This window comes from Prunus mume, linkage group LG6 (genome assembly GCF_029339155.1).
Source record: "Prunus mume cultivar Tortuosa linkage group LG6, ASM2933915v1, whole genome shotgun sequence".
NCBI lineage: Eukaryota > Viridiplantae > Streptophyta > Magnoliopsida > Rosales > Rosaceae > Prunus > Prunus mume.
In genome coordinates, this window is record NC_142703.1 from 17,635,519 (window position 1) to 17,658,203 (window position 22,685).

At 37.5% G+C, this 22,685-nt stretch overlaps 3 protein-coding genes across 5 annotated transcripts; 1 reads left to right on the top strand and 2 right to left on the bottom strand.

Annotated features, from left to right (window-relative positions):
- The first annotated feature begins 1,047 nt into the window (after nt 1-1,047).
- PERK5 (Protein kinase superfamily protein) lies at nt 1,048-5,617 on the top strand. Of its 3 annotated transcripts, XR_016127914.1 has the most exons (10): nt 1,171-1,254; nt 1,445-2,623; nt 2,939-3,454; nt 3,629-3,715; nt 3,803-3,873; nt 4,014-4,090; nt 4,188-4,335; nt 4,538-4,699; nt 4,807-5,206; nt 5,365-5,617. XR_016127914.1 is itself a non-coding variant. In XM_008238655.3 (9 exons), the coding sequence occupies exons 2-9, from the start codon at nt 1,531-1,533 to the stop codon at nt 5,095-5,097; spliced, it is 2,445 nt and encodes an 814-aa protein (XP_008236877.2). In that variant the 5' UTR covers nt 1,048-1,183; nt 1,445-1,530; the 3' UTR covers nt 5,098-5,617. The 3 variants fall into 3 exon arrangements, 2 of the variants coding, with proteins under 2 accessions (XP_008236877.2, XP_088910649.1); XM_008238655.3 differs by having other exon boundaries at nt 1,048-1,183; nt 4,807-5,617; XM_089054523.1 differs by having other exon boundaries at nt 4,807-5,617.
- Nucleotides 5,618-6,534: 917 nt separating this feature from the next.
- On the bottom strand, nt 6,535-13,133 carry LOC103335640 (coatomer gamma-2 subunit, putative / gamma-2 coat protein, putative / gamma-2 COP). The gene is made up of 18 exons (XM_008238656.3): nt 12,828-13,133; nt 12,263-12,357; nt 12,104-12,154; nt 11,857-11,970; nt 11,568-11,768; nt 11,391-11,492; nt 10,862-10,969; nt 10,554-10,787; nt 9,954-10,204; nt 9,635-9,806; nt 9,397-9,552; nt 9,224-9,274; nt 8,840-8,980; nt 8,557-8,754; nt 8,324-8,455; nt 8,070-8,243; nt 7,348-7,587; nt 6,535-7,103 (listed from the first exon to the last, which is right to left on the bottom strand). Exons 1-18 carry the CDS (start codon nt 12,871-12,873, stop codon nt 6,909-6,911), a joined length of 2,661 nt encoding a protein of 886 aa, XP_008236878.2. The 5' UTR covers nt 12,874-13,133; the 3' UTR covers nt 6,535-6,908.
- A 1,905-nt stretch (nt 13,134-15,038) lies between these two features.
- Nucleotides 15,039-21,656, bottom strand: AGB1 (GTP binding protein beta 1). Its single transcript, XM_008238657.3, has 6 exons — nt 21,284-21,656; nt 21,081-21,175; nt 18,531-18,955; nt 17,554-17,911; nt 16,371-16,484; nt 15,039-15,481 (listed from the first exon to the last, which is right to left on the bottom strand). The coding sequence occupies exons 1-6, from the start codon at nt 21,387-21,389 to the stop codon at nt 15,446-15,448; spliced, it is 1,134 nt and encodes a 377-aa protein (XP_008236879.1). The 5' UTR covers nt 21,390-21,656; the 3' UTR covers nt 15,039-15,445.
- Between the last annotated feature and the right edge of the window lie 1,029 nt (nt 21,657-22,685).

A 22,685-nucleotide genomic window follows, 5' to 3' on the forward strand; every position in this document is an offset into this window, starting at 1 on the left:
ATTCTTGGTCTATGTAGTTTGATATATTTTTCGCTTTAGACTCATCATTTTAATTTTGACGATTTTACTCATGTAGTTTTGTTCACGTAACAATTGAGTCCTAGGCTCAGGTAACAATTGAGTCATCAAAATTTTACCAAAAATTTTTAATAACCAATTAATTATGTGACATATGATAGTGTTTTCCTTATTAGATTCTTCTTTTAGCTGAGAATTTTACTTTTTAAAAATTAGACGAGGGAAAGTGAGCAATACATCTAAGAAAGATTTGGGGACATAAGAAAATATTGTGACTCATAGGTGAAACTCTTTTTTTTTTTTTTTTTGGTATATAAAAGGTGAGAAACTTTATATGTTATCATCTTTACGAGGGATTGGTCCTCTTGTTACTAGAAACTATTTTATTAAAGCTTGTATTTTATTTTTTATTTTTTCAAACTCCTCACTGGCCGGGAAAAGAAAATATATATATTACTTTTCGTATTAATAGAAAATACAAAAGAAAAGAAAAGAAAATTATGTCAACTTTCTGTATACTATGAAAAAAATGAGAAAAATCATATCAATTTTCTGTGCACGTGGGTGATCGGTTGGAGTGCAAAGGGTTCATAGCTAGATTGCTTTCTATATGTGGTTGGGGAACGATGCATGTGAGAGAGGATGGGGGAGTGACAAGAGAAAGAGGAAAGAGAACGCGGGGTGGAATCGTAAAAACTCTACATTTGGACTCGTACATGCTGATCACGTGACTTGTTATTGTTTGAGATGCGAAGTTTATAATTTTACAAAAAAGATATAATCTTGCAACTGTAACAATCTTTGTTTTTTGTAATTACTATTTTTGGACAAGGATTAAGTGTGTTAATTGCGTCTGTTAATTTATACACATACGTGTTTAAAATAGACAAGAGGTAGAGAGGAGAGGACAGGGTCAACGAGGACTACAATTTGAACTCCTTCGGTCTGTTTTGTACCAAAGAATTAAAAGTGCAACCCAAAAATGGCAAAAAACAAGAAAGGTTTGCTTGAAAATAGAAATTGGGTGGAGAAAATCCTCCTGCTTTGTCGGAGGGTGATCTGTTCCATGGCTTCCTCCTTTCCTTAGATGGAATTATTACCATGCAACCTTGTTTTCTGTCCCTCCTTTGAGAATCCTCCCCTGTTGCATGCCCTTCTGCTTTAGGTACAAACTCCTCTCTCTATCTCTATCTCTATCTCTCTCTAGCACACAACCACATGTACCTAGTTTGCTAGGTACGTCGGTACACCCAACAATGCATGCATGATTTACACATTCTTAATTAATTTGTTCTTTGCATGCATGCATGCAGTTATATGTTTGATCTAAGCTCTCATTTTGATTTTGTTGGGTTTGGTTTTGAAATTACTGGTGCATAAGTTTTGTTCACTTGTTTATTAATTGTTTAACTAATTTTGTGGTTAGGGGTCATCAACAGGCTCACCTTTCAAAGGAGCGGTGGGGTTTCTCCGGCACAGACCCACGATTATTCTGGTCGGAAACTCCTAAAAATGGGGTCCTCTGACGATCAGAATTCGCCATCGGATACCCCACCATCTGACTCTTCATCATCATCGCCAACTCCTCCATCTTCGTCGTCCTCATCCTCATCCTCATCACCCTCTCCACCATCATCGAATTCAGGTTCGGGTTCAAGCTCAGGTTCGAGTGGGGGTTCAGGTTCAGGTTCGAGTGGAGGTTCAAGTTCAAGTGGCGGTTCACCGCCCTCATCATCATCCCCACCTCCAAAGGACTCATCACCTCCTAAAAGCGACTCATCCTCCTCAAACAACTCAAACGGCGGCTCGTCATCTTCAGGAAACTCAAACAGCTCATCCCCGCCTTCCGACAAGTCTTCCGGCGGTAACTCTTCCAATAACTCTAACAACTCCGGTGGCTCCTCCTCCTCCTCCAACAATTCTAATAACTCAAACAACAACTCGAACAATTCGAATAACTCATCGCCTCCTAGCAACAACAACTCGAACAACTCACCGCCTTCCAACGACAACAACTCCGACAATTCCAACAACAACAACTCCAACAATTCAAACAACAACTCAAATGACTCAAACAACCAAAACCAAAAGTCCCCTCCACAGTCCAATTCTCAAAAGAGTCCTCCATCGTCCTCCTCTAACAATAACAATAATGGAGGGAATCAGAACAATAATAACAATAATGGAGGGAATCAGAACAACAACAACAACGGCAACGGCAACAACCACCAAAACAACCAAAACAACCAAAACAACCAAAACAACCAAAACAATCAAAACAACAACAACAACCATAATAATAACAACAATAACTCTCAGTCGCCACCCAAATCATCCAATGGGAACAATTGGTCACCAAAATCGTCCAATAATTGGTCACCCCCAGCCATATCAGGCAAGTCCCATCCATCACCTGATAATGATGGGTCACCGCCGCCTTCGCACTCGAGTTCGAGCTCCACGCCCATCATCATAGGAGTTGTAGCTGCGGCAGGGGTTTTGTTGCTTGTCATGGTGTTCTTCTTCATGGCGTGCTCTAAGAGGAGGAAGAAGAGACAAACTTCTTCTCACCTTATGGAGAACCCTGAGCCATATCTTCCAAATGGTAATGTCTAAACTCCAACTCTTCAAACTCTTAATTTCTTCTTCTAAATATAATGATATAGTTTTTATATTCTTTTTTTCTTTTTTTAAAATTTGCATGGACATTCTTATTGATCATCTTGGCTTAGTTTGTGGCCCCATGGATATCTTATGTATAAAATTGTCATTTTAAAATCTTATCCTACCTGATGGCACTTGATTATTTCTTGGAGATAAATAATAGTAATGTTGATGGAAATTAATATTTTGTACTTAATTTTTTCAACCTTAATGACTAATTTATAATTTATATAATTTGGGTAATGTGCATGAGCAGGAAGTAACTATTGGCAAAGCACTGGACCTAAAAGTACCGAGCACATTATGAACATGCCTCCTTCTGGCCGCGCACCCAATGGAGGTTGGACTACATCCACAGCTCCACCGCCACCCATGATGAGCAGCGAAATGAGTTCCTCCAACTTCTCCGGTCCACATGGTCCCCCCTTGCCGCCACCACACCCTAATGTGGCTCTCGGGTTCAACAAGAGCACTTTCACCTATGATGAGATGGCGGCTGCAACATCAGGGTTTGCGCCAGCTAAGCTAATAGGCCAAGGTGGTTTCGGGTACGTACACAAAGGGGTGTTGCCAAACGGCAAGGAAATCGCTGTGAAGAGCCTCAAAGCGGGTAGCGGACAAGGCGACCGTGAATTTGCAGCCGAGGTTGAGATCATTAGTCGTGTTCATCATCGCCACCTTGTGTCGCTTGTGGGGTACTGCCTTGAAGGAGAACGAAAGCTGTTGGTGTATGAATTTGTTCCTAACAACAACCTCGAATTCCACCTTCACGGTACGCAACTAAACTATTATTCCAACTCTTTAAATCTCGAATTCTCAATTAATGTGACAATATTTCATTTATTTATATTTAGATTCGTCTATAACTTTAAAATGAAACCCTTTATTAGTTAGTAATTAAAAGTTGGTAATTTAACATGTCTTAATTTATATCACTATTTTACAGGACCAAATCGGCCACCCTTGGAATGGGGTCACAGGGCCAAAATTGCGTTGGGATCGGCTAAAGGGCTTGCTTACTTGCACGAAGACTGTAAGTAATTTGTGAAACTGCAGCTATCTTTTCTTTTGATCTACTGCTCTCTGGTACCTTAGTTATAGTGTATTTTGATACTTGCAGGTCACCCCAAGATTATCCACCGCGACATTAAGGCTGCAAATATTCTGATTGACTTTAGCTTCGAAGCTAAGGTAGGGTTAATTTATGTTGTTACATATAGCTTTAGCCTAGAAAAAGTTTAAGACACTTTAGGATATAATTAATGTTTTTATTGGCTGGTTGCTAATTGATTTAAGTATATACTAATTACTAGTATGCATGATTTGTTCAGGTGGCAGATTTTGGGCTGGCAAAGCTGAACCAGGAAAATGTCACCCATGTATCTACCCGTGTCATGGGAACATTTGGGTAATTTCTTGACTCATATAGTACTTTAAATTACAAACTAACCACAGAAGATGAAAGGTAATGTGATGGAAACAAACTGATCAAACTTATCATGCAGGTACTTGGCTCCTGAGTACGCATCGAGTGGAAAGCTAACTGAGAAGTCCGACGTTTTCTCTTTCGGTATTATGCTCTTGGAGCTCATCTGTGGACGCCGCCCTGTGGACTTGTCTGGAGAATATGAGGAGGATACCTTAGTAGACTGGGTTCGTATTCTCCCTCCCTAATAAACATATAAATTATGTTATCTTGTTAAACAGAATAATATGTTATATTACTAGACTGTGAATTTAGGACCGACCATTAGTGTGCCAGATTGACAGTTTGTATCCTGCCATGCATTTAAATGATTTGCATCTTGACATGAACATATGAGTAATTCTTTGCACTATACATTATCAACAACAGGCTAGGCCTCGCTGCCTGAAAGCAATAGATACTGGGGACTATTCTGAAGTGTTGGATCCACGGCTAGAGAACAATTATAACCATGAAGAGGTGGCACGAATGGTGGCATGTGCTGCTGCGAGCGTTCGACACTCTGCGAAGAAGCGACCAAGAATGAGCCAGGTATAAAATAAAGGACCATTACTATAGACTGATCTTTGTGTTTTTGGTGCTGATCTTGTGCTATGCATAGAGTCTTACGTAACCAAATATTTTTTATTTATGAACAGATTGTTCGTGCATTGGAAGGCGATGTCTCAATGGAAGACTTGCACGAGGGGATCAAAGGGCAGTTTGGCTCTGGCTCTACCAGCATTGCTTCATCTGAGTTTGATGCTGACTCGTACAATGCGAAAATGAAGCCGTTCAGAAAGCCGGCACTGATTGACAGCACAGACTATCCAAGCAGTGAATACGGGCCCACAAGCGAGTACAGCCACAACTCCACCTCTGCAAGCAGCAATCACTCCCAAGAGATGGACAACAAGAAAGGGATGAACCGGCCACAAGGTCCAGTTTGATCCGCAAACAACGAGCTGGAACATGGACCGAACCGATCGAACAAGATAACCCAGAACTGGTTTTATGACCTTCGGAGTACTATATTATAGAAACATAAAGATTCTGCAGGTTAATTAGTGTAAATTAAGATTGATGATGCTAATATTTGTGTGTATCATGTGAAAAAGTGAGAGACAATATTGTGTGTCACTCTTCCCTGCAGACATTTTTGTATTGGCCATGTATGCACCTTACTGCTTACCAAGTATACCTCTGATTGATTTCAGGTAGGTAAAGATGGTGGTAGATGCACAATTGTGACATTCCATTAAACATGGGGCACACCAAATGATGGAGGAGTTGTGATTTTCTTTTTCTTTTTTCTTTTTTCTTTCTTACGTTCTTTTGGAAAATGGGTGAACCTAGCTATGTGTGTTTGTATGTACTTGCTACTAATGTAAAACAAACACATGCATTTGGAGGAATTGGTAGCTCGTGTGTTTGTATTTTCTATATTTTATATCTAAGTATTATTGTTAAGAATTGGTGAGAGTTGAGAATGGACGGAAATTTTGGCTAGAGTAGTAATGTTTATCTACCTCATGGATATCCAGGTAATTTACAATTTTTTCTTTTTTTGATATAAGCGATAATCTACTTTAAACTAATCTAAATTACAGGAATAGAACTTTTGGGTAGAGTAGCATTGTTTCTCTTTTTCTTTCTTTTTTCCTTTTTTGTCAGTAGAGTAGTATTGTTTCTCTGCCTCATGGATATCCAGGGTAATTTACAATTAAGGTGGTATCAGAAATTGCAAACCAATATTAATTGCCATGAGTGTAATCTGTAAAGAGTAATATTATTGCTTGCAATGTACTTTTGCAGTATGGTAGTATCCTGATTTATATATATATATATAAAACAAATTAACCATCCAAATGGTGACATGGGATTTCTAATAGTGTAAAAATTGGAAAAATTATGACCCTCTTGTTACCTAAAATCCATCTTCCCAACCTGGCTATCTCTTCTTTTTTGCCAATAACCTAGCTACTTCAAGTTGATCATGATTTAGAACATCAAAATTGAAAGTAGCTTCTTAAGAAGAATGCAATGCATGATGACCATTTTTTGAAAAAAATTCGTAAGTTAATTTGGTAGGACACAATAGCCTTCCTTTGAAGCTCTCCTTACGGGAGAGACTAATGTATATAGAACTTGCGCCTAAAAACCAGATAGTAAACGATGGGTGCGCAAGAAATCTTAAACCATCTTATTTTTCCAATATAAAGTAAACATGAACATGAAATTTTCTGAGGGTCCAGTACCGTGCGGGAGGAAGAAATTTTCTGAGGCGACTTTGAACTAACTATGAAAGTAAACAAGAAATCATTATTACGCACGTCTATGAGAGAGAACCTTTCCAATCTTCAGATATTCAGATTCAATACCAGAGGAACCAAACAATACAATTCACTTCTTTGTAATTCAGAGTGCTTCAAAATTCATGTCTTGTACATTAACAAATGTAATGGAAAACTACACTTGAATTTAAAGAAAAGAAAAACAAAAAAATAGGGTAAAGGGTATGTCAATCCAATGAGCTTGACACGATTCTTCCGACTATTATTACTAATTAAACAGATGAGCAGGCAAATGCTCGATAAAAATGCAAATTGACCTCTTGCAAGCCCCCTCAACTTTCAAATGTAATAATGTGCAATTCTTTCTACAAAATGTTTGATCTGTATACAGCCATCTCTGCCAGTGCTCTCATTAGAGAAAAATGAAAAGACCGTCGTATCAATAAAAGATCGCCTGTATTAACCAACTAGCCACTGCCCACAATCTCATGAATGGCATCACTGACAGCTTCATCCTCAGATCTAACGGCCAGTTTCATGGCAACCTCCCTTGAACTATCTATTCCAAAAGACAACCGCACAAGGACCTTCACATTGCCTATGTATACACCAGACAATAGACATGTGTGTGACCTTGAGTTGCTGGCGAGAACCTCTGTGCCCTGAAACCACACCGAGAAAATAAGGCATAAAATATACACATACATATAATTTAGTCAACTTATTTTCAAAAGTTAAAATACATTTGTGAAGTATCCAACGCAGATTATTAGAAGTGATGTATCCATTGAGCATCCATGGGGATACTTCGACCTCTAAAAGCACATGTAAGGCAACACTACATCGAAAGAATCCAAAAGTGCCTAATCGACAAATGATAAAGATTTGATTTTAAAACAAAATTACCTCACAGGGCTGCAGTCCAAGGAGGTTGATGACAGTATTAACAGCTTCAGTCAAGCTCTCCCTTTGTCCCAGGCCATATTCATCTATCCGCTCAAAATCAGGGCCCATGCTTTCCCATGCATTCCTGAAATTGAAGACTGGAACCTTCAAAATGTAATCAGCAGGGACAACCTCAAGATCCTCCAGCTGGTATTCATCTTCCACACCATCTTCCTCTGCCTCGCCAGTGGTTGGATCAACCTGGTGACACACACCCAACTCATAAGAAAAGAAAATAGACAAAGCTCAAAACTTCTGACGATTTCATATTTCATATTGTACATCATTGTGTATATCCTTAGAACCCAACCTTCTAGTCTTTTTTCATTAACACAATTAAAAAATTCTCATGCACACAAAACAAACCCATAGAAGAAAGATGTAGTCACCAAAATCCAATTTAAGGAGCAAGGTATCATGAGTAGATAACAACTAGAACAACCAGTGTTATTAACCAACAAGGTGTATGGTGAAGTTTAGCAAAAGCTTTGAGCAAGACATCCATCCATGTGATAGTTGTGGATGACAAGACTTGCAGATTATATAGAACTTTAAAAAACACATATAGCTTTTCCATAGTTTTATTAGCTAAAGCCAGTTTCACTCCCATGTCTGGTTCTTAATGATCAACTCGCTGTCAAGAAACTCAATCTAAGCACATGGATAAAGGTAGAACTTGGTACCTCTTTAACAATGAACCTCAATGTGTTTGAAAATTTTCCGACTGCGGGGACACCTTCTGGCCTCTCAAATGCCAAAAAGGTCTGTCCAGGTGTATCATAAGGAAGAGACGCGAGAAGCTTGGATGCAACTTCTGAAAATTCCTCTGCTTCTGAAGCATCCACGGCCACAATAACCTGGCAGACAGAGAGTTATAAAGAAAATCTCAAGGAGAGCTACAAAACTAAAAGGCTGTTTCAAAATAACCAGTCATTACATTTTCCAGTAATTGCTCGGGAATGGTATTGGTGCAGTTGTACTGGAATACAACATGACTATCAAAAATGTGCTTGACAACATTAACTGCATATTCGGTTTCTGGCTCTGTCAACTCCACAGGTGCTGAGGACTGATATGTGAAAAGGTACACAATAAATTCCAAAGCAAAAAAAATATATATATATGTAAGCTGTAACATGCATGTATGAGGAAATATTCACGTTGCAGAACCTTGAATAGCTTGCCAAAGTTTGAAAACTCCGGAATGGAGGAAAGCAACTTCTCATAAGCATCAACTGTGGATACAGGGGCACTTGGAGGCGCACCCAGACCAGTTGGCTTTTTACTCTGGGCTTTCTTCTCAGCAAGTGGCTGGGACTTAATCTCCTTGGGTACAGAATTAATGTCAAAAGGTTCTTCTGAAGCCTCCTGTAATTGGCATTAACACATTCCTGAAAACATGAGATAAGGACCTTAAAGGAAAATATGGAAAAAGCAAATGGAGGTTACTCACATAATTCTTCAAACTTGTCTCCAGATTGACAAGTGGCACATCCAGAGACCCAAAGAGGAAGTCCTTTACATCACTGTCAGTCTCAACTACTGAACCATCTCCTCCAAGCGTATTTAGATAGAGCGTTGCCCTATCACGAACCTGGGAAATTGCAGAAAAGAGAAAACTATTCAGTATATTCTGAAGGACAGAGAATACTAAAACAATTAAGTTAATCCCAAAGCTAAAACAAACAAAACATGAAAGCAATGGCACAGGAACACAAACAAAGATACAGACAAATGCTCAGAGCCACACACCTATTCTTAGATCAATGCTCATGCATATATGTCATATATTTATATATAACCTAAACGTATAGCCTCAAAAATAGATATAGCATACCTCATCATCACTGTCAAAGAGACATCGTCTTAACAGAATAAATACTCGTGGCTGAAACATAGATGAAGAAAAAAATTGTTTACTTTTATCAGTAACCATAGCCAGCAACAAAACTCATTGCAGTAAAGAGGGGGAAGATAAGAGAAGACATTGTTCATTTAAAAAGATATCACCTTCAATGAATCAACCAAAGCACCAAATTTTGCCAATGTGCTCACAGCACTGGCTCGAACAGTGGCATTCTCAAGATGTACTCGGTTATAAATATACCGTATGTATTTGCTTGGATCAGAGGTTTTTGGCCCTTCAATACCCAAAAAGTGGAGTATCTAACAATACAATAACTCAATCAGCCAAAAAACATTAAAAGTATTAAATTCTTAACAAGTTTATGATAGAGAAAAATTCCACCTGTGTAGAAAGATAGGTGAATTCACAATCTTCAATGAACTCACAAAGATGAAGCAAGCCACTTTCTTTTGCATCAGGGATATCTCTTATGAGAATCACAATTGAATCAACAATTGCCTTTTTGTACTCAAATCCACCTTCTTCTCTGAGAATGTTGCTGAGAAAGTTCATCCTGTGGAAAACAAGAGACAAGGAACGTTACTTGAAAAAATATACACAAATAAGAATACGTGCAGTGAAACTAATAACCATATTAAACCAAACATTTTGAAAAAAAAAATAAAAAAAAAATAAAAACTGTATCTGATATCCCACTCACAGAGCTCTGTACTTCAGTGGAAACTTCAAACACAATGATCTTATAGCTTCCACAACTACAATTTTGAACTCATCAGCAATATCTGACATGAAATTAGTTATCTGCTTCATCAAGCGATCCACACTTGATTCATTTCCTGTCTTCAGAAGTGTGGTGATTGCCAGTGTGGCAATGCTTCTGTTCTGGTCAGAAATCAAACTCTCCATATCAATGTTGCAGTTTGTGACAGCCATTGGATGTGTCATTGCCACCTGAAAAAAGTTCAAACTTGTTAGTATAATGTATCAGGAATAATATTTACCAAGAATCAATAAAACAACTAAAATCAAAGTAACAAGGACCAACATACTTTTTTCCAAACAAAAAAGCCAGATAATCAAGACCTACATAGTATGGATAAATGTATAATACATTGATCATACAATCAAATTCATTTCATATAGGATTTCACATCTACCTAAAAACTACAAGAGCAAAATTCATGACAGAAGGTCAGTCTGATTTCATTTACCAACAAAAGAGAAACTAAAATAACATTATATCAAATTATCATAAATTTCAAATGCAACTTGTAGTACAGTAGAAGGAGGAGAGGGAAACCTTGTTCAAAGTGCGGACAGCAGCAAATCTTAGCACTGGCTTGGAAGAGCTCAAAAATAGCTGAAGAACTGTGATTGCAGGAGTCAGTTCTCTGGTGGTCACGCCATGGAGCTCTGTAATTGCTCTGGCAGCCTCAAAAATCACCATCTCTGCTTTGTGGCGAAGACAACCCTCAAGATAATCGTAAAAAGGACGGTCGCCCATTTGTGCATTTCCAGCTGACTCACGGATAACCTTTAGACAAATAATTAATTAAAATAAAGCACCAAAAAACCAAGTTGACTAACAATTTCCAGCAGAATAAGCACCTGACTAGTATATCGGATCAATAGACATTGGGCCAATGGTGAACGGACAGTCCCCTTTGTCAAGCTGGTAACCAACTTGCTAACAGCAAGACGGTCATTCTGTCGTATCTGCAGTTTCAAAGGTACAATCTCCTCAAAACCTTTCAATTCTAAACATGATCGATAAATCTTATCTAAGGATAGCAGTTGGGTAGATGAATAATCTTTCTTTATATTCCATATAAAAAATTTAAAAATGACTGTTCCTCTACCAGAATCAACTATATGTCACAACTACCAAAACAAGGAAACTAGGTCCATGGCAAAGAGTTAAAAAGCTAAACTATGGCTATGCAAATAGAAAATGATTACACACACTTCACACCTAGCCTGCTTGTTGCACTTGCTCACATGAACCCAACATATGTCTATGAATGCAAATAATTAGTTAGCTATTTTGGTAAACTAACCATAGGGAGGATATAAGACTAAGAAATTACTCTATACTTTCAAAAAAAAAAAAAAACCCAACCAAACCAATCACACATACCTGATGGAGCAGAGCCAGTGCATGGAACTGTACGAGGGCAGCTCTTGACTGGACAGCTTCCTGAACCTCATTACTCCACCTTTTGACAATCTCTGGGTTAGTCTGTCAAAAGAGGATCGTAAGATGCAAATTCAGCAAACAACTAAATCCTGCAACTGGGGATAACAGAAACAGTACCTGGAGTAGATGGATCCCACTAACTAGAGCTGCACTTGCAACCACTGGATTCTTGTCGACAATGGCTTGTTTTAAATACCGCTCAATCTGGGTCAGAAGGGTTCCATCTGTAATCCGACACAGCACACGGATGGCATTTGCCCGATACATATCAGTTTTACTATTCATATCCTTCATCAGGGAGCTTGTCACAATAATAACCTTGTCATCGGAAACATATCTGAAGTCAGTCCCAATCTTTGTGCATGCAAATATATTGAGGAAATCAAATCATATCAAGTTATGTCACCTCATCCGCAGAGGGAGAGAGCTCTTTTATGATCAGATAAACCATTCTCCTTAATCCTATATCTCTCGATTGGAAAAGCTTAGTCACAGAAAAGAAAACTTCTGTAGCTTCAACCTATCAGTTTAATTCCAAATAACATGAATCAATTGATGAGCAATAATGCAATAACAATGCTGCAAGTAGATCAACAAAATTGACGCATAAGACACTGATTCAAGGAAGCCATTCAGTACAGAAGGAAATTGACCTTTGTAAAGGTTTCTCCCTGGTTCAGTAGATACAGAAGCTTCGTAATGACCTGAAAATGTGAAACAATGCAAATTACCCAACATTAATTTCTGCAGAGCAAATAAGAGGACAGAGAAAATGTGATTAGATGGATAATTCGGTGGTGCAAAGCAATAACCTGAGAGCATCTTCTAGAGTCTAGCTGAGGATCATTGAAAACCCTGGCTTCCTGAAGAACAGCACCCTTCTCGATCCCCAGAAACGGAGAGTACTCTGCTATGAACAACATCACAAAAGATACAGCCTTACTAAGCAGCTAATTACTATAAAACTCAGAGAATTGACATAGCTAATACCCCAGAACCCGAGCCAATCAACAAGGCTACAAGATCCAAATCACTAGACCGTTCACACTAAATCAAGACAAACCAATTAGATTTGCAATAAGTTTAGTTTCCACATTGCAACATTGGCGCAAAAAAACTTATAAATGAACCAGATCAGCATAAAGTGAAGCCGATCAATAATATTTAAACCCTAATTTACTGCAATCCCATTCAAACGCCTCAAAATACGTAAATCTTGGGAATAAAACAGCTATAAACAAAGAGATCTGGGAGCACAAATCGCCGAATAAGAATTTGCAGCCTAGAGGCCCAAAATTTAACCAAAATTGGGAGTGAAAAACCAGATCGATTTGGAGAGCGAGAAAAATTGTGAGTCTATGAGTGGGAGGGGCATACCTTCATCGTCACGATCGTCGTCCTTCTTCACGAGAGGCTGAGCCATCGCAAAGCCAAATGAATCTCTGAGATCTAGAGAAACTGTACGGACCTGTTAGCCTCTCTCCCTCTAAATGTTTGCTCGTTGGCCCGCTCTGAGCGTAGTTAGTGAGGTTTTGAAGGTGAAGAAGAAATAAGAGAAAAAAAATACGAGACTTTGTTTCTAAACAAACGCACACAGAGCCTAAAGAGGGCTCACATCAGATGAACTAGAAGATGGAGTTTGGATCCTGTGCGGGTGTGGGTCTAGGGGTGCTGAAGGTGTTTGATTTATGGGAGCACGCCACGTCATGTGTGCTGGTGGATGCAATAGGAATAGAAGTTCTAAATTACCCTTGAGCAGAAGAGGAAAGTTCAAAACTACCCATGAAGTACCAAACCCAAACCGTGCGACTTACTTCAAATGCCGATTGATTAAAATACGTATAGCCTCTACCTTCTATTTTTCCTTGTTTCTTTTTCAATTTATTGGGTATTTATTCACTCATGAAAATGTCTTGCATTAATACAACGATGGTTACTTACTTTCGATATTGAAAAATAAATATCGCTAGATTAAGGGCCCGTTTGATAACCATTTCAGTTTTCAAATTTTAGTTTTTAGTTTTTATTTTTTTTAACTGAAAACTTGTTTCATATAATGAAAGTGCATGTTGATAGTATGTTCCAGTGAATTTTTTGGAATTATGATGTGTTTCTGTGAATTTTGGATGTGGAGGAGGCTTCCACTGGGTCTATGATCGAACACAAGAATCGAGTAGCAAGTCCAAGTCCCGATGTCCTAAATACCGAATTTTGGTAAACGGAGTACATTTGATTCCATGTGTAGTGAGGTAGAATTAGTGAATGAAAAAGGTGCACAAAAATTGACTAATATAAAGAATTGTGTAAGTATTACTTGACAATGACATGAACACTAGTATGACACGACCTACTAAGCACATTTAATAAAATCGACTTAGAGTCAAGTGAGTAATCCCATTTTGACACAGGGTGTTAATCTTAACAACTTATAAAACTGAAACACTAACCTTGCTCAGCCTTGTTGTCGAAATTGTCAACATTACTTAGAGAGATTCTTCTCCTTAGATGTCGACGCCTCATACTCTTATTCTAGATTGGGTGAGTGCTTTTGAGTTGTGTGTCGGTCTAGGAGGGAGCTCTCTATTTATAAGGATCCTTCAAGGTGTCTTGTCCATCAAGAAACAGTAGTAGAACAATGAATCTCAATACATATAAAACTATGAACTTTAGCCTTTATATTTAACTTAAACACTGATTAAAAAATAAAAGCAGCTGGACGCGTACATGTTGAGTTCTTGATCAATACCGAGTCCTAGACAGACAATAAATCATCTTACACACAGAACACATTTAACTTGTATTATATAAAGAAAAAGGTTCATTGCTCCATTTATTGAAAAAAAAAAAATTGGCTTTTTAATGGCTCACAATATGCAGGGGTCAATCAATCTGAAGAAGACACAGTTAGAAACGGATGAGTTTTTTTTTTTAATTTGAAACAATTGATTAAAGGATAAGTTAGGTTAGAGTTAAGTATTTTTATCACAAACAAGAAATAACATGGCGCGTTTAAAACAAATTGCCACCAGTACCTCACATCTCCATTTGGTTTTGTTTTGCTAGACAAAGTAAATTTTTTAAATGTATTTATTTCAAGACAAGGATAGTATAAACTACTATTAACACGAGAAAGGATGATCAAACTCAAATGCAAGAGAGCAAGGTCTAACCCACATCTGCATGCAAAGCGGATTTGTAGTAAAAATGGGTCTCGTACATTTGTCCAAACCTTATCATGATCAAACAAAGCTACTCCACTCCTTCGAACTCCCCTTCAGTTTTCTTTTGGTACACAACACAACTCTCAGTTCAATTTTCAGCATCCCATTGTACTTATCTCCATGAGAAATTCATCTCCTAATGATTAACATAGAAGTACCAACTGATTAAGCTTCTCAACCCCACAATATAGTTGTTTCCCATTGTTTCATTTCTTTACAAGGACATGATTGTACGTTTTAAAACTACAAAGACGAAATTGTAAACTCAAACAAACTGCAGAAACCGAAATGTACCTCTTCCTAAACGAAATTGGGGCGTCCTTTGCGAAGTCAGTGAAGACTAAATATCAATTTGCAGCATAGACTCTTTAACACAAAATAACTGCATCAATGTGTAAAAATATACCGGAAGAGAACCATACATGGAAAAAGAAAGAGTCATTTACAACATTCTAATGGAAAGCTACATGGTGTGAGATTGGTAGCTACAGAGGAGGGAAAATATTCAGGCAAAGAGCAGATGAGGCGGTTTCTCAAGCCCAAGTTCTCACGAAACGTATATGTATCTTTTGCTCAATATTAAAATTGTCAGTCTTTCCAATGAGTAGGTTACAACAAGCAACACATTAGAGGATTCTTGTTTCTCATACCCAGCATCTTCATCAACAACACAGAAAGGTACAAAGGATATACTATGAGAGGCATCGAGAACCGTGGGTCTGAGAGAAGCTGAAATTCAGGATACAAAAAGGAGATGTTTGCTCCCTAATAGGCTTAAATTATTTTCCTATGGCCTCCAAACGCCCATATCTGCAATGTAAACACAAAACAAAGTCATATTTCATAAAATGAAAGACGCATGTGGAATGATTGAGAATATAAAGAAGAAACCCAACATAACTACCATAAAAAGGGACCAATAGACATAACAAATAAGACCATACTGATCCAAGAATATTAATGGTCTCACAACGAATGGCAGGGTCTATCAACCCAACAAACAAACATTTATTATAGTCAGATACTCCAATGAATCTAACCCAGAGAACATTATAGTACTGAAATAAATTTAACTTGTTTTGTAAGGAAATTGATTCCAATTTTCAAGATCAACAAAACTATTTGTTCCATATTTATTGACCACAGCGCTGACCATATCTCTTGCACAGATGACACCCATGGGGGATTGACTTGTATTCTCATGAGAGACGTAATCAACAATGTGGTCCTTAAATGCGGTATTATTCTTCCAAGATTAGATACAACGAATGAAAGATACTGAGTAAACAGATGCAAACAAAGACACTACCCGATAAGAAGGCAAAATTCCAATAACTATAAGCGCTTCAGCTCTATAAAGCATCTTAAAATGCCACACAGAAGTTACAAGTTACTACAACCTCTTCAAGGTTTATGAATCTCAGAGTTATAGAATAAACTAGAAAATATTTGGCCAAGTTACCAAAAGCATTATACTTCATAAGTACATCATACATAGAAAAATAATTTTGCAGGTCAAAGTGTCTAAAAAGGGTGCTGCTTGCAACAGAAACATCACATTACACTGCCTTACTTTTTCTCTACTTCTATTTGCATTCATGATTGCAGAAAAAATCAACAAATATTAATAAAAATGTTGTTTCCCATGCACGTTGCATGCCCTAAATGAAATAACAGAGGCAGGCCTTAGGAAAATAACCTTTAAATTTGTATCCCAACTTCCTGTACACAAGGCACTTCCATCAGCTGACAAACCCAAACAGCTAATCTGGGCCTCATGTGAGTTCTGGAGGGATCCCAAGTTCAAAACCACCTGCCACAAAATGAAAGAGCAATTAGAGCCATTCCATCCAATGACATCCCTGACACAAATCCGTAAATATTGATAAAAGGATGGAAGAAAATCAAAATGCACGATTGATAGAATCAATTTATGACAGACATTCTAAAAGTATTACACACATTGGAAGTACGACATTTCATACGGCAGGATTAATTTATGACTTAAGACATTTTAGAAGTATTCCACATTTATTTTTTAAAAATTCGAAGCATGACATTTCATATGACGCATCATGGACAATCATAACTGTTCAAGGTGGAAGCCAACCGCTACTCTTTCTACTTTTCCCCCTCTTAGGTATTGAAGTACGTTTGCTGAACTAATTTTTTTCTTCAAACTGCATGCAAGGCTATATGTTATTTAGACATTATGATATCTCACAGTATAGGCAGGGCATGTGGCAATAAACTTAACCCAGAAAATATTGACAAATCTGAGATGTAATTTTTTTAAAGAATAACTATTACAGACAAAAATCTTAACATTATTTTCACCCAAGTAAGAATTATATTCAGATTATCTCAAGTGCTAGAAGCTAAGAGAAACAGAAATCAAGGGAGAAATAAGAGCTACAGAATATCATCTACTAAATTACAGTTGAGTAGGTTGACTTATTTCATGAACAGAACACTCTGCTGTGTTCCAGTGTCAAAAGAAAAATATGCACTGGTCACCCAGCCAACCTTTGATCCTAACTCGAAACTTATTTATCTTTTGTGACCAGTATTCATGTTATGCTTTTATTTACAAGAAATATTTGAGAAATAGATATTAGTTTATATACCTCAACTCTAACTTAAAATACGAAGAAAATTAATTATAAATCAATTGCATATAAATGTAAAGTACTGCCCGTGCAAGAAGTTGACTATATATATGCTGAAGAAAATCCTTATACACTAAACTAGAATATAAAGTACAAGACAACATGATCTAAAAGGCATCAGCAGTAATAATTTCTTAGGAAACGAAGTGCGCTCAATTGATCATGCAAAAGCATATGTAGACATGAATCAAACTTTCTTTATATTACAAATACCTTTGCCAATAAAGTATCCCATACATAGCAATCATTGTTTGTGTATCCCGCGAAGAGAAGCCTTCCTGATATTGAGAATGCAATGGTTTTCACAGGTGGGAAGTCGTTATCACCATGTTGCTGGTGATATACTTGGAGCTGGTGCCCAGTCCTGATGTCAAATAACCTGCAAGTTCCATCATCTGAGCCAGTTCCAAATCTATTTCCATCTGGAAAAAACTTCACCACATTCACATCTCCCTCATGACCAGGAAACGTCCGCACTGCTCGACTTGCAACACGAGTGTCCCACAATCGGGCAGTTGCATCACAAGAACCAGAGACAAACAATCTTGAGTTGCTTTGATTGATGGATACACTGAAAGAATGCAAACAGTGAGGGGAGTGTTACATTTAGAGTACCCATGATAGGAAAGCAAAACCAATAGGTATGGAGGAAATATTATGGTTTGTTGAAGATTCTTTTAAACTTATTTATACAGAATAAAAAACCTTTTGTCGGGATTAATTAATGTGCAGATGTACAGGGTCCAATCCTATAATAAACAACAAGAGGTACAAATAAAGGGTAAACTACACTAGCAGCCTTCAATACCGACAATAAAATAAAAAAAACTGTAGACACAGTTTCTCTCAGCATTGAATAAATTAGAGCAAACAGTTCCATTACATTGTAAAATCAATGGACATGAATATGGACTGCCCATAACGAACCAGAAAACTGCTAAATCACAGAATTTCGGAGCAGATCAATTAAAAGAACAAGTTTTTATGAGTTATAGTTTACAAGTTATTAAGTAGTTTTAATCTCTACTGTTCAGATGTACCAACTTGTAAGACCCTTTTTTTTTTTTTTTCCTTTTCCTTTTGCCTAACAACTCAAGGCTGAAAAGTAAAATATGCAGGTATTCATTGAACATGAACACCCTGATGCAATAGATGTTATATATACAGCCATTTAAAACCACCCGATATACCTCAGTACATCTGCAGTGTGTCCAGACTGAAATTCACCTCCAAAAACTGAAGTCCTGAGTCCGGTAGTAATATCCCACAAAACACATGTTTGATCACCAGATCCAGTAATCAGGTGAGTGTCCTCATCTGGAACATATTGACAGGAGGAAACATAACCCTTATGTCCACTAAGCGTTCTTGATACAGGTAGATTCCCGTCCTTGTCACACAGGGAATTCAGGTTGAAAATAGAGCAAACACTATCAAGACCACCACAAGCAACAGATTGTCCGGTCGGTGAGAAAGCACAAGTCATGACCCATGCACAAGGCAGCTTTATGGCATGAGTCTTCTGGCTTGTTAGTGCATTCCATACTATCAAACGTCCATCTTGAGATGCACTCACAATTCGATTCTTTTCAGAGGTCCAATCTAATGAATAGACCTGCAACAGTAAGTCTTAGTGAGCGTAAATCCTATTTAACCTCATCCTCTTAGAAGTGGAATCATAGTTACAGTAACTAAATGTAACCTTGGTTTTATTACTTTGGAAGTCCAAAAGTAAAAGAAATAAGAGTGATTAGCAATAGATAGTCTGTAGTGGTTTAGGACTAGACAAGCACAACACAAGACAGCCATAACTCATAAGCAAAAGCAAAGAGCACAAGAAGTAAATAGAAAATCATATGGATTTTAATACTTCTACTCTGCAGTCTTCAGCTCAATATTTATACACAGAGTTTCATATCATATTTGCTAATCTATCAATAGAGAAGTAAATAAATAAAAATAAGCAATTTTAGAATTAAGGCTTTGTAACTTTGCTGTCTATCGAACTATGATAACTGTCAGAAGGGTTTAATGAAATTATGATACCAAAAACGTGGCAACAAACCTCATCAAATTGACTTAAATCTAAGTACACTTCCTATTCTATCATCACAATTCTTTATTTGGAAGATTGCAATGACTTGCACACTTTCTTTCCCATTATCAATAAGATGCATTACTACAAAGAATGGAATAAATTCTAACGCGTTCCCATCTTTATAGTTTCTTTAGAAGTATCAAAACAATGCCATCAATAGACATTATACACCATGGAATGGGATATTGTCTTGCATATCCTTTGTTATACCATCCAACCTTATTACATAAAGTCCCAAAGTATGGAACCCTAAAAAGAGATTGGCCCGACTTAAATGGGAAAGTGATGAGAATCTGGCATAAACTTAAGGATCAATATGAAGAAAAGATTACAGAAACAGGGAAAGTAGTTGGAAAGTAGAAGCTGCTATTTTTACTTGGTGTGACGCAGAAACAGCGGGATAGGTTTTTCTACTTGCATCCTACAGAAGAAGATTAGAGGAGAGGAAGAGCAGAAGAAACGAACTATACACAGACATAATGTAAAATATATTAACTTATTTCCATATCCTTGCTGTATCAGAATCCTAATTTCAGAGATTAATTCGTATCTTCTTCTGTATCTGATATCTGTACCCAAGTTTCGTATCTAAATCTACTTGAATCATTAATTTAATTCCTGTATAATTTCCCAAGTTTCGTATATCCAATTTAATTTTATAAATCAAAGTGCCACACTGATTTTTCTCCACTCATTTTCCATTTCTCTTTCAATCAAAATTTATTAAAGAACATAGCTAAACACTCAACTCCAGAAAACTATAGAGTAACTTTATCCATGTGCGGTTCTTTTTGCACCCAAAGAGTTGCTCTCTTACACCTTTAGTTTTCTTAAAGGGGAAATGTTAACCTACACCCATGATTTCAAAAGAAAATGAAAGAAGAAATGGCTAAATCCAGACCCAACCGACCATGGTTTCTATTTGAAAGAATTCTTTTTCTTAATTATCTTTTGGAAATGTGGGTGTAGAAGGATAAAGTTCTTCGGTTAAGAAATGATGGACGTAGAGAGCTACTCTTTCGGTGTAAATCGAGCTACCCTTTATATAGGCCGTGCAACTTGATTCTTCCTGATCATTATAAGTAATCCTCTTACCTTTGGTCCATTGGTTGGACTTTTCCATCCATAGATATGGTCTATTGTTTTCACTTTCGTTCCTAAGGTATTCCAGACTTAATAATCCTGGAAAATAATTTTTGTATTACCTAAAATGTCACTGCCTATTAATAATACTTTTGACCACTGTCTTCAATACATTTAACTTACTCCATATCCCTAATCAACCTATCCCCTTTTTTGTTTTGCAAACTTGTAAATGTCTTTTCCCCTCTTTTGTACCTAACTTGCTAAATAAAGCATCTAGTGCTTTTGTGGACATTTTGTTAGGCATGATTTCCCCCTCAACAAATAGTCGACACTCTCCAAACTAGACATACCCCACTAGTACGAATTTCACATACTCAAAATCTAAAAAAATTAGCTTTTTATTCTGAATAGCACACTTCAAACTACCAATGCCCAACAATTCCATTAACCCATATGAATGTGCATTCAAAAGAAGCTCATTTTTACAAAAAACCACACAAGCACAGAAAGCAAATGATGTATATGTATTACGTATATGTATGTGTAAGTATCATACCTTTCCTGTATGACCTTGCAAGGTTCTACAGCAAACGAGATCGGTGGGGCCAAAAGTGAGCGGAGTCTTCCCCTGAGACTTTGCATACCCAGCCACTGCAAGAATTCACCATCAAAAACCAATTAGATCTCGAACCCCAAAAAGACCAATATAATAATAATATCCATTGATAATTTAGGAAACCATAAACCCACACACCATACCATCTGTGTCGAGCAACGAGGCTCGCTTCTGCTTCAAGCGCTCCCTGAGCGAGTTGACGGTCTCGCTCGCCGCCACGTGGCGCTCTTTGAGCTCCGCGACTGACATTGCTCGGAATTCGAGCTTAGAAGCCGGTCATGGAGCGGAAGTGAAAGAGCTCCTCCGATTCAAAGCGAAATTAGGGTTTTCAATTCTTCTTCTTCTTCTTCAATTTGAATCCGGAGCTCAAACTTGCGGGGAAGTACAGGAAGCTCTCCGTACGTGTAGGTGTGAAAGGTTAAAAGGGAGAAGGTGGTGGTTGTGGTCTCGCCTCTGAACGAGTCTCTGAGATTGGCAGAGAAAGTGAGAGCTGTGATGTGAAGAGGTTGGTGACTTGGGCATGGGTCGTGAGGGTAGAAGCGTAATTTCGACTGGCGGCTCGGGGCCCACGTCGGTCCATTTGGCTTTTTTTTTGGGGAGGTGTGCTGGATGGGAGACACCGTGTAAGTCTCATAGCTCCACAAGTCACAACTCACATGTGAATGCTACTATTATACTTGGATGACGTGTACATTTTTGTTGGCTGCCCTTAATTATGGTGTGTGCATATTGAGGGAAGAATGACTCCAACTTTAGGACCTCCGGCGACATTGGTGATGGAATTGAATTGGACTATTTCAATTAAAATAGACATGGGGTTTAATTGTTGTTTAATACATTGGGGACTAAATTTATTCAAATAGATGACAATCTAACATATTGTGTTTTACAAATCAGAGAGATGAGATTCACAAGATCGGCTTGAACTCAACTCCAATTCAATCCAAGCTGGGCCACCAAACAACACCTAATCACTTGAACTATAAACTCATTGCATTGTGAGTTAAGTTTTAGTATTTAGGTCAACAGGGTCTAGCTTAGTGGAAAAAAGATCTTAACTTACAGACCAGTGATCTCAGGTTTGAACCCACACTGCACCTTAATAATGCGTATGCGAGAAAACCTCCATCCCTTAATATCACTTTACAACAACAATAAAATTGTATTTAGTTCTAGCAAAAACAACGCATTTAGTATGTGCGCATAAAAGTCAAATGAATTTTGTTTTTCTTCATAATTTGGATGTGGGTATTTTTGGTATTTGGGTTCTAATAAAGAGTTTATATGTGGTGCCCCCTTTTTTTTTTGGGTCTGTTTTATTTCTCTACTTCTTCTTTTTTCTTTTAAATAAATTGCTTTGTGTCATTCTGTTCTGTCCTCATCATATCAAATTGTTTTCTTTTGATTTCTTTTCAAACAAAGGGTATTTGAAGGTTATCTGAAAATTTCACATTTTGGGGCTTCTCCCTTTATATATAGAAAAACTAAAAATATTACATTTATTTTCACATTTTACTCTTAAATAAAAAATAAAAACTATAAATT

Coding starts and splice junctions, on each gene's coding strand:
- AGB1 (XM_008238657.3), bottom strand. CDS start 21,389: ATGTCAGTCGCGGAGCTCAAAGAGCGCCACGTGGCGGCGAGCGAGACC. Junction 17,912..18,530: donor CACACTGCAGATGTACTGAG/GTATATCGGGTG, acceptor GCATTCTTTCAG/TGTATCCATCAATCAAAGCA. Junction 16,485..17,553: donor GGGATACTTTATTGGCAAAG/GTATTTGTAATA, acceptor ATTTTGTGGCAG/GTGGTTTTGAACTTGGGATC.
- LOC103335640 (XM_008238656.3), bottom strand. CDS start 12,873: ATGGCTCAGCCTCTCGTGAAGAAGGACGACGATCGTGACGATGAAG. Junction 11,769..11,856: donor TCTCTCCCTCTGCGGATGAG/GTGACATAACTT, acceptor TCCGATGACAAG/GTTATTATTGTGACAAGCTC. Junction 7,104..7,347: donor TTGGACTGCAGCCCTGTGAG/GTAATTTTGTTT, acceptor GTGTGGTTTCAG/GGCACAGAGGTTCTCGCCAG.
- PERK5 (XM_008238655.3), top strand. CDS start 1,531: ATGGGGTCCTCTGACGATCAGAATTCGCCATCGGATACCCCACCATCT. Junction 3,455..3,628: donor CCTCGAATTCCACCTTCACG/GTACGCAACTAA, acceptor ACTATTTTACAG/GACCAAATCGGCCACCCTTG. Junction 4,700..4,806: donor AGCGACCAAGAATGAGCCAG/GTATAAAATAAA, acceptor ATTTATGAACAG/ATTGTTCGTGCATTGGAAGG.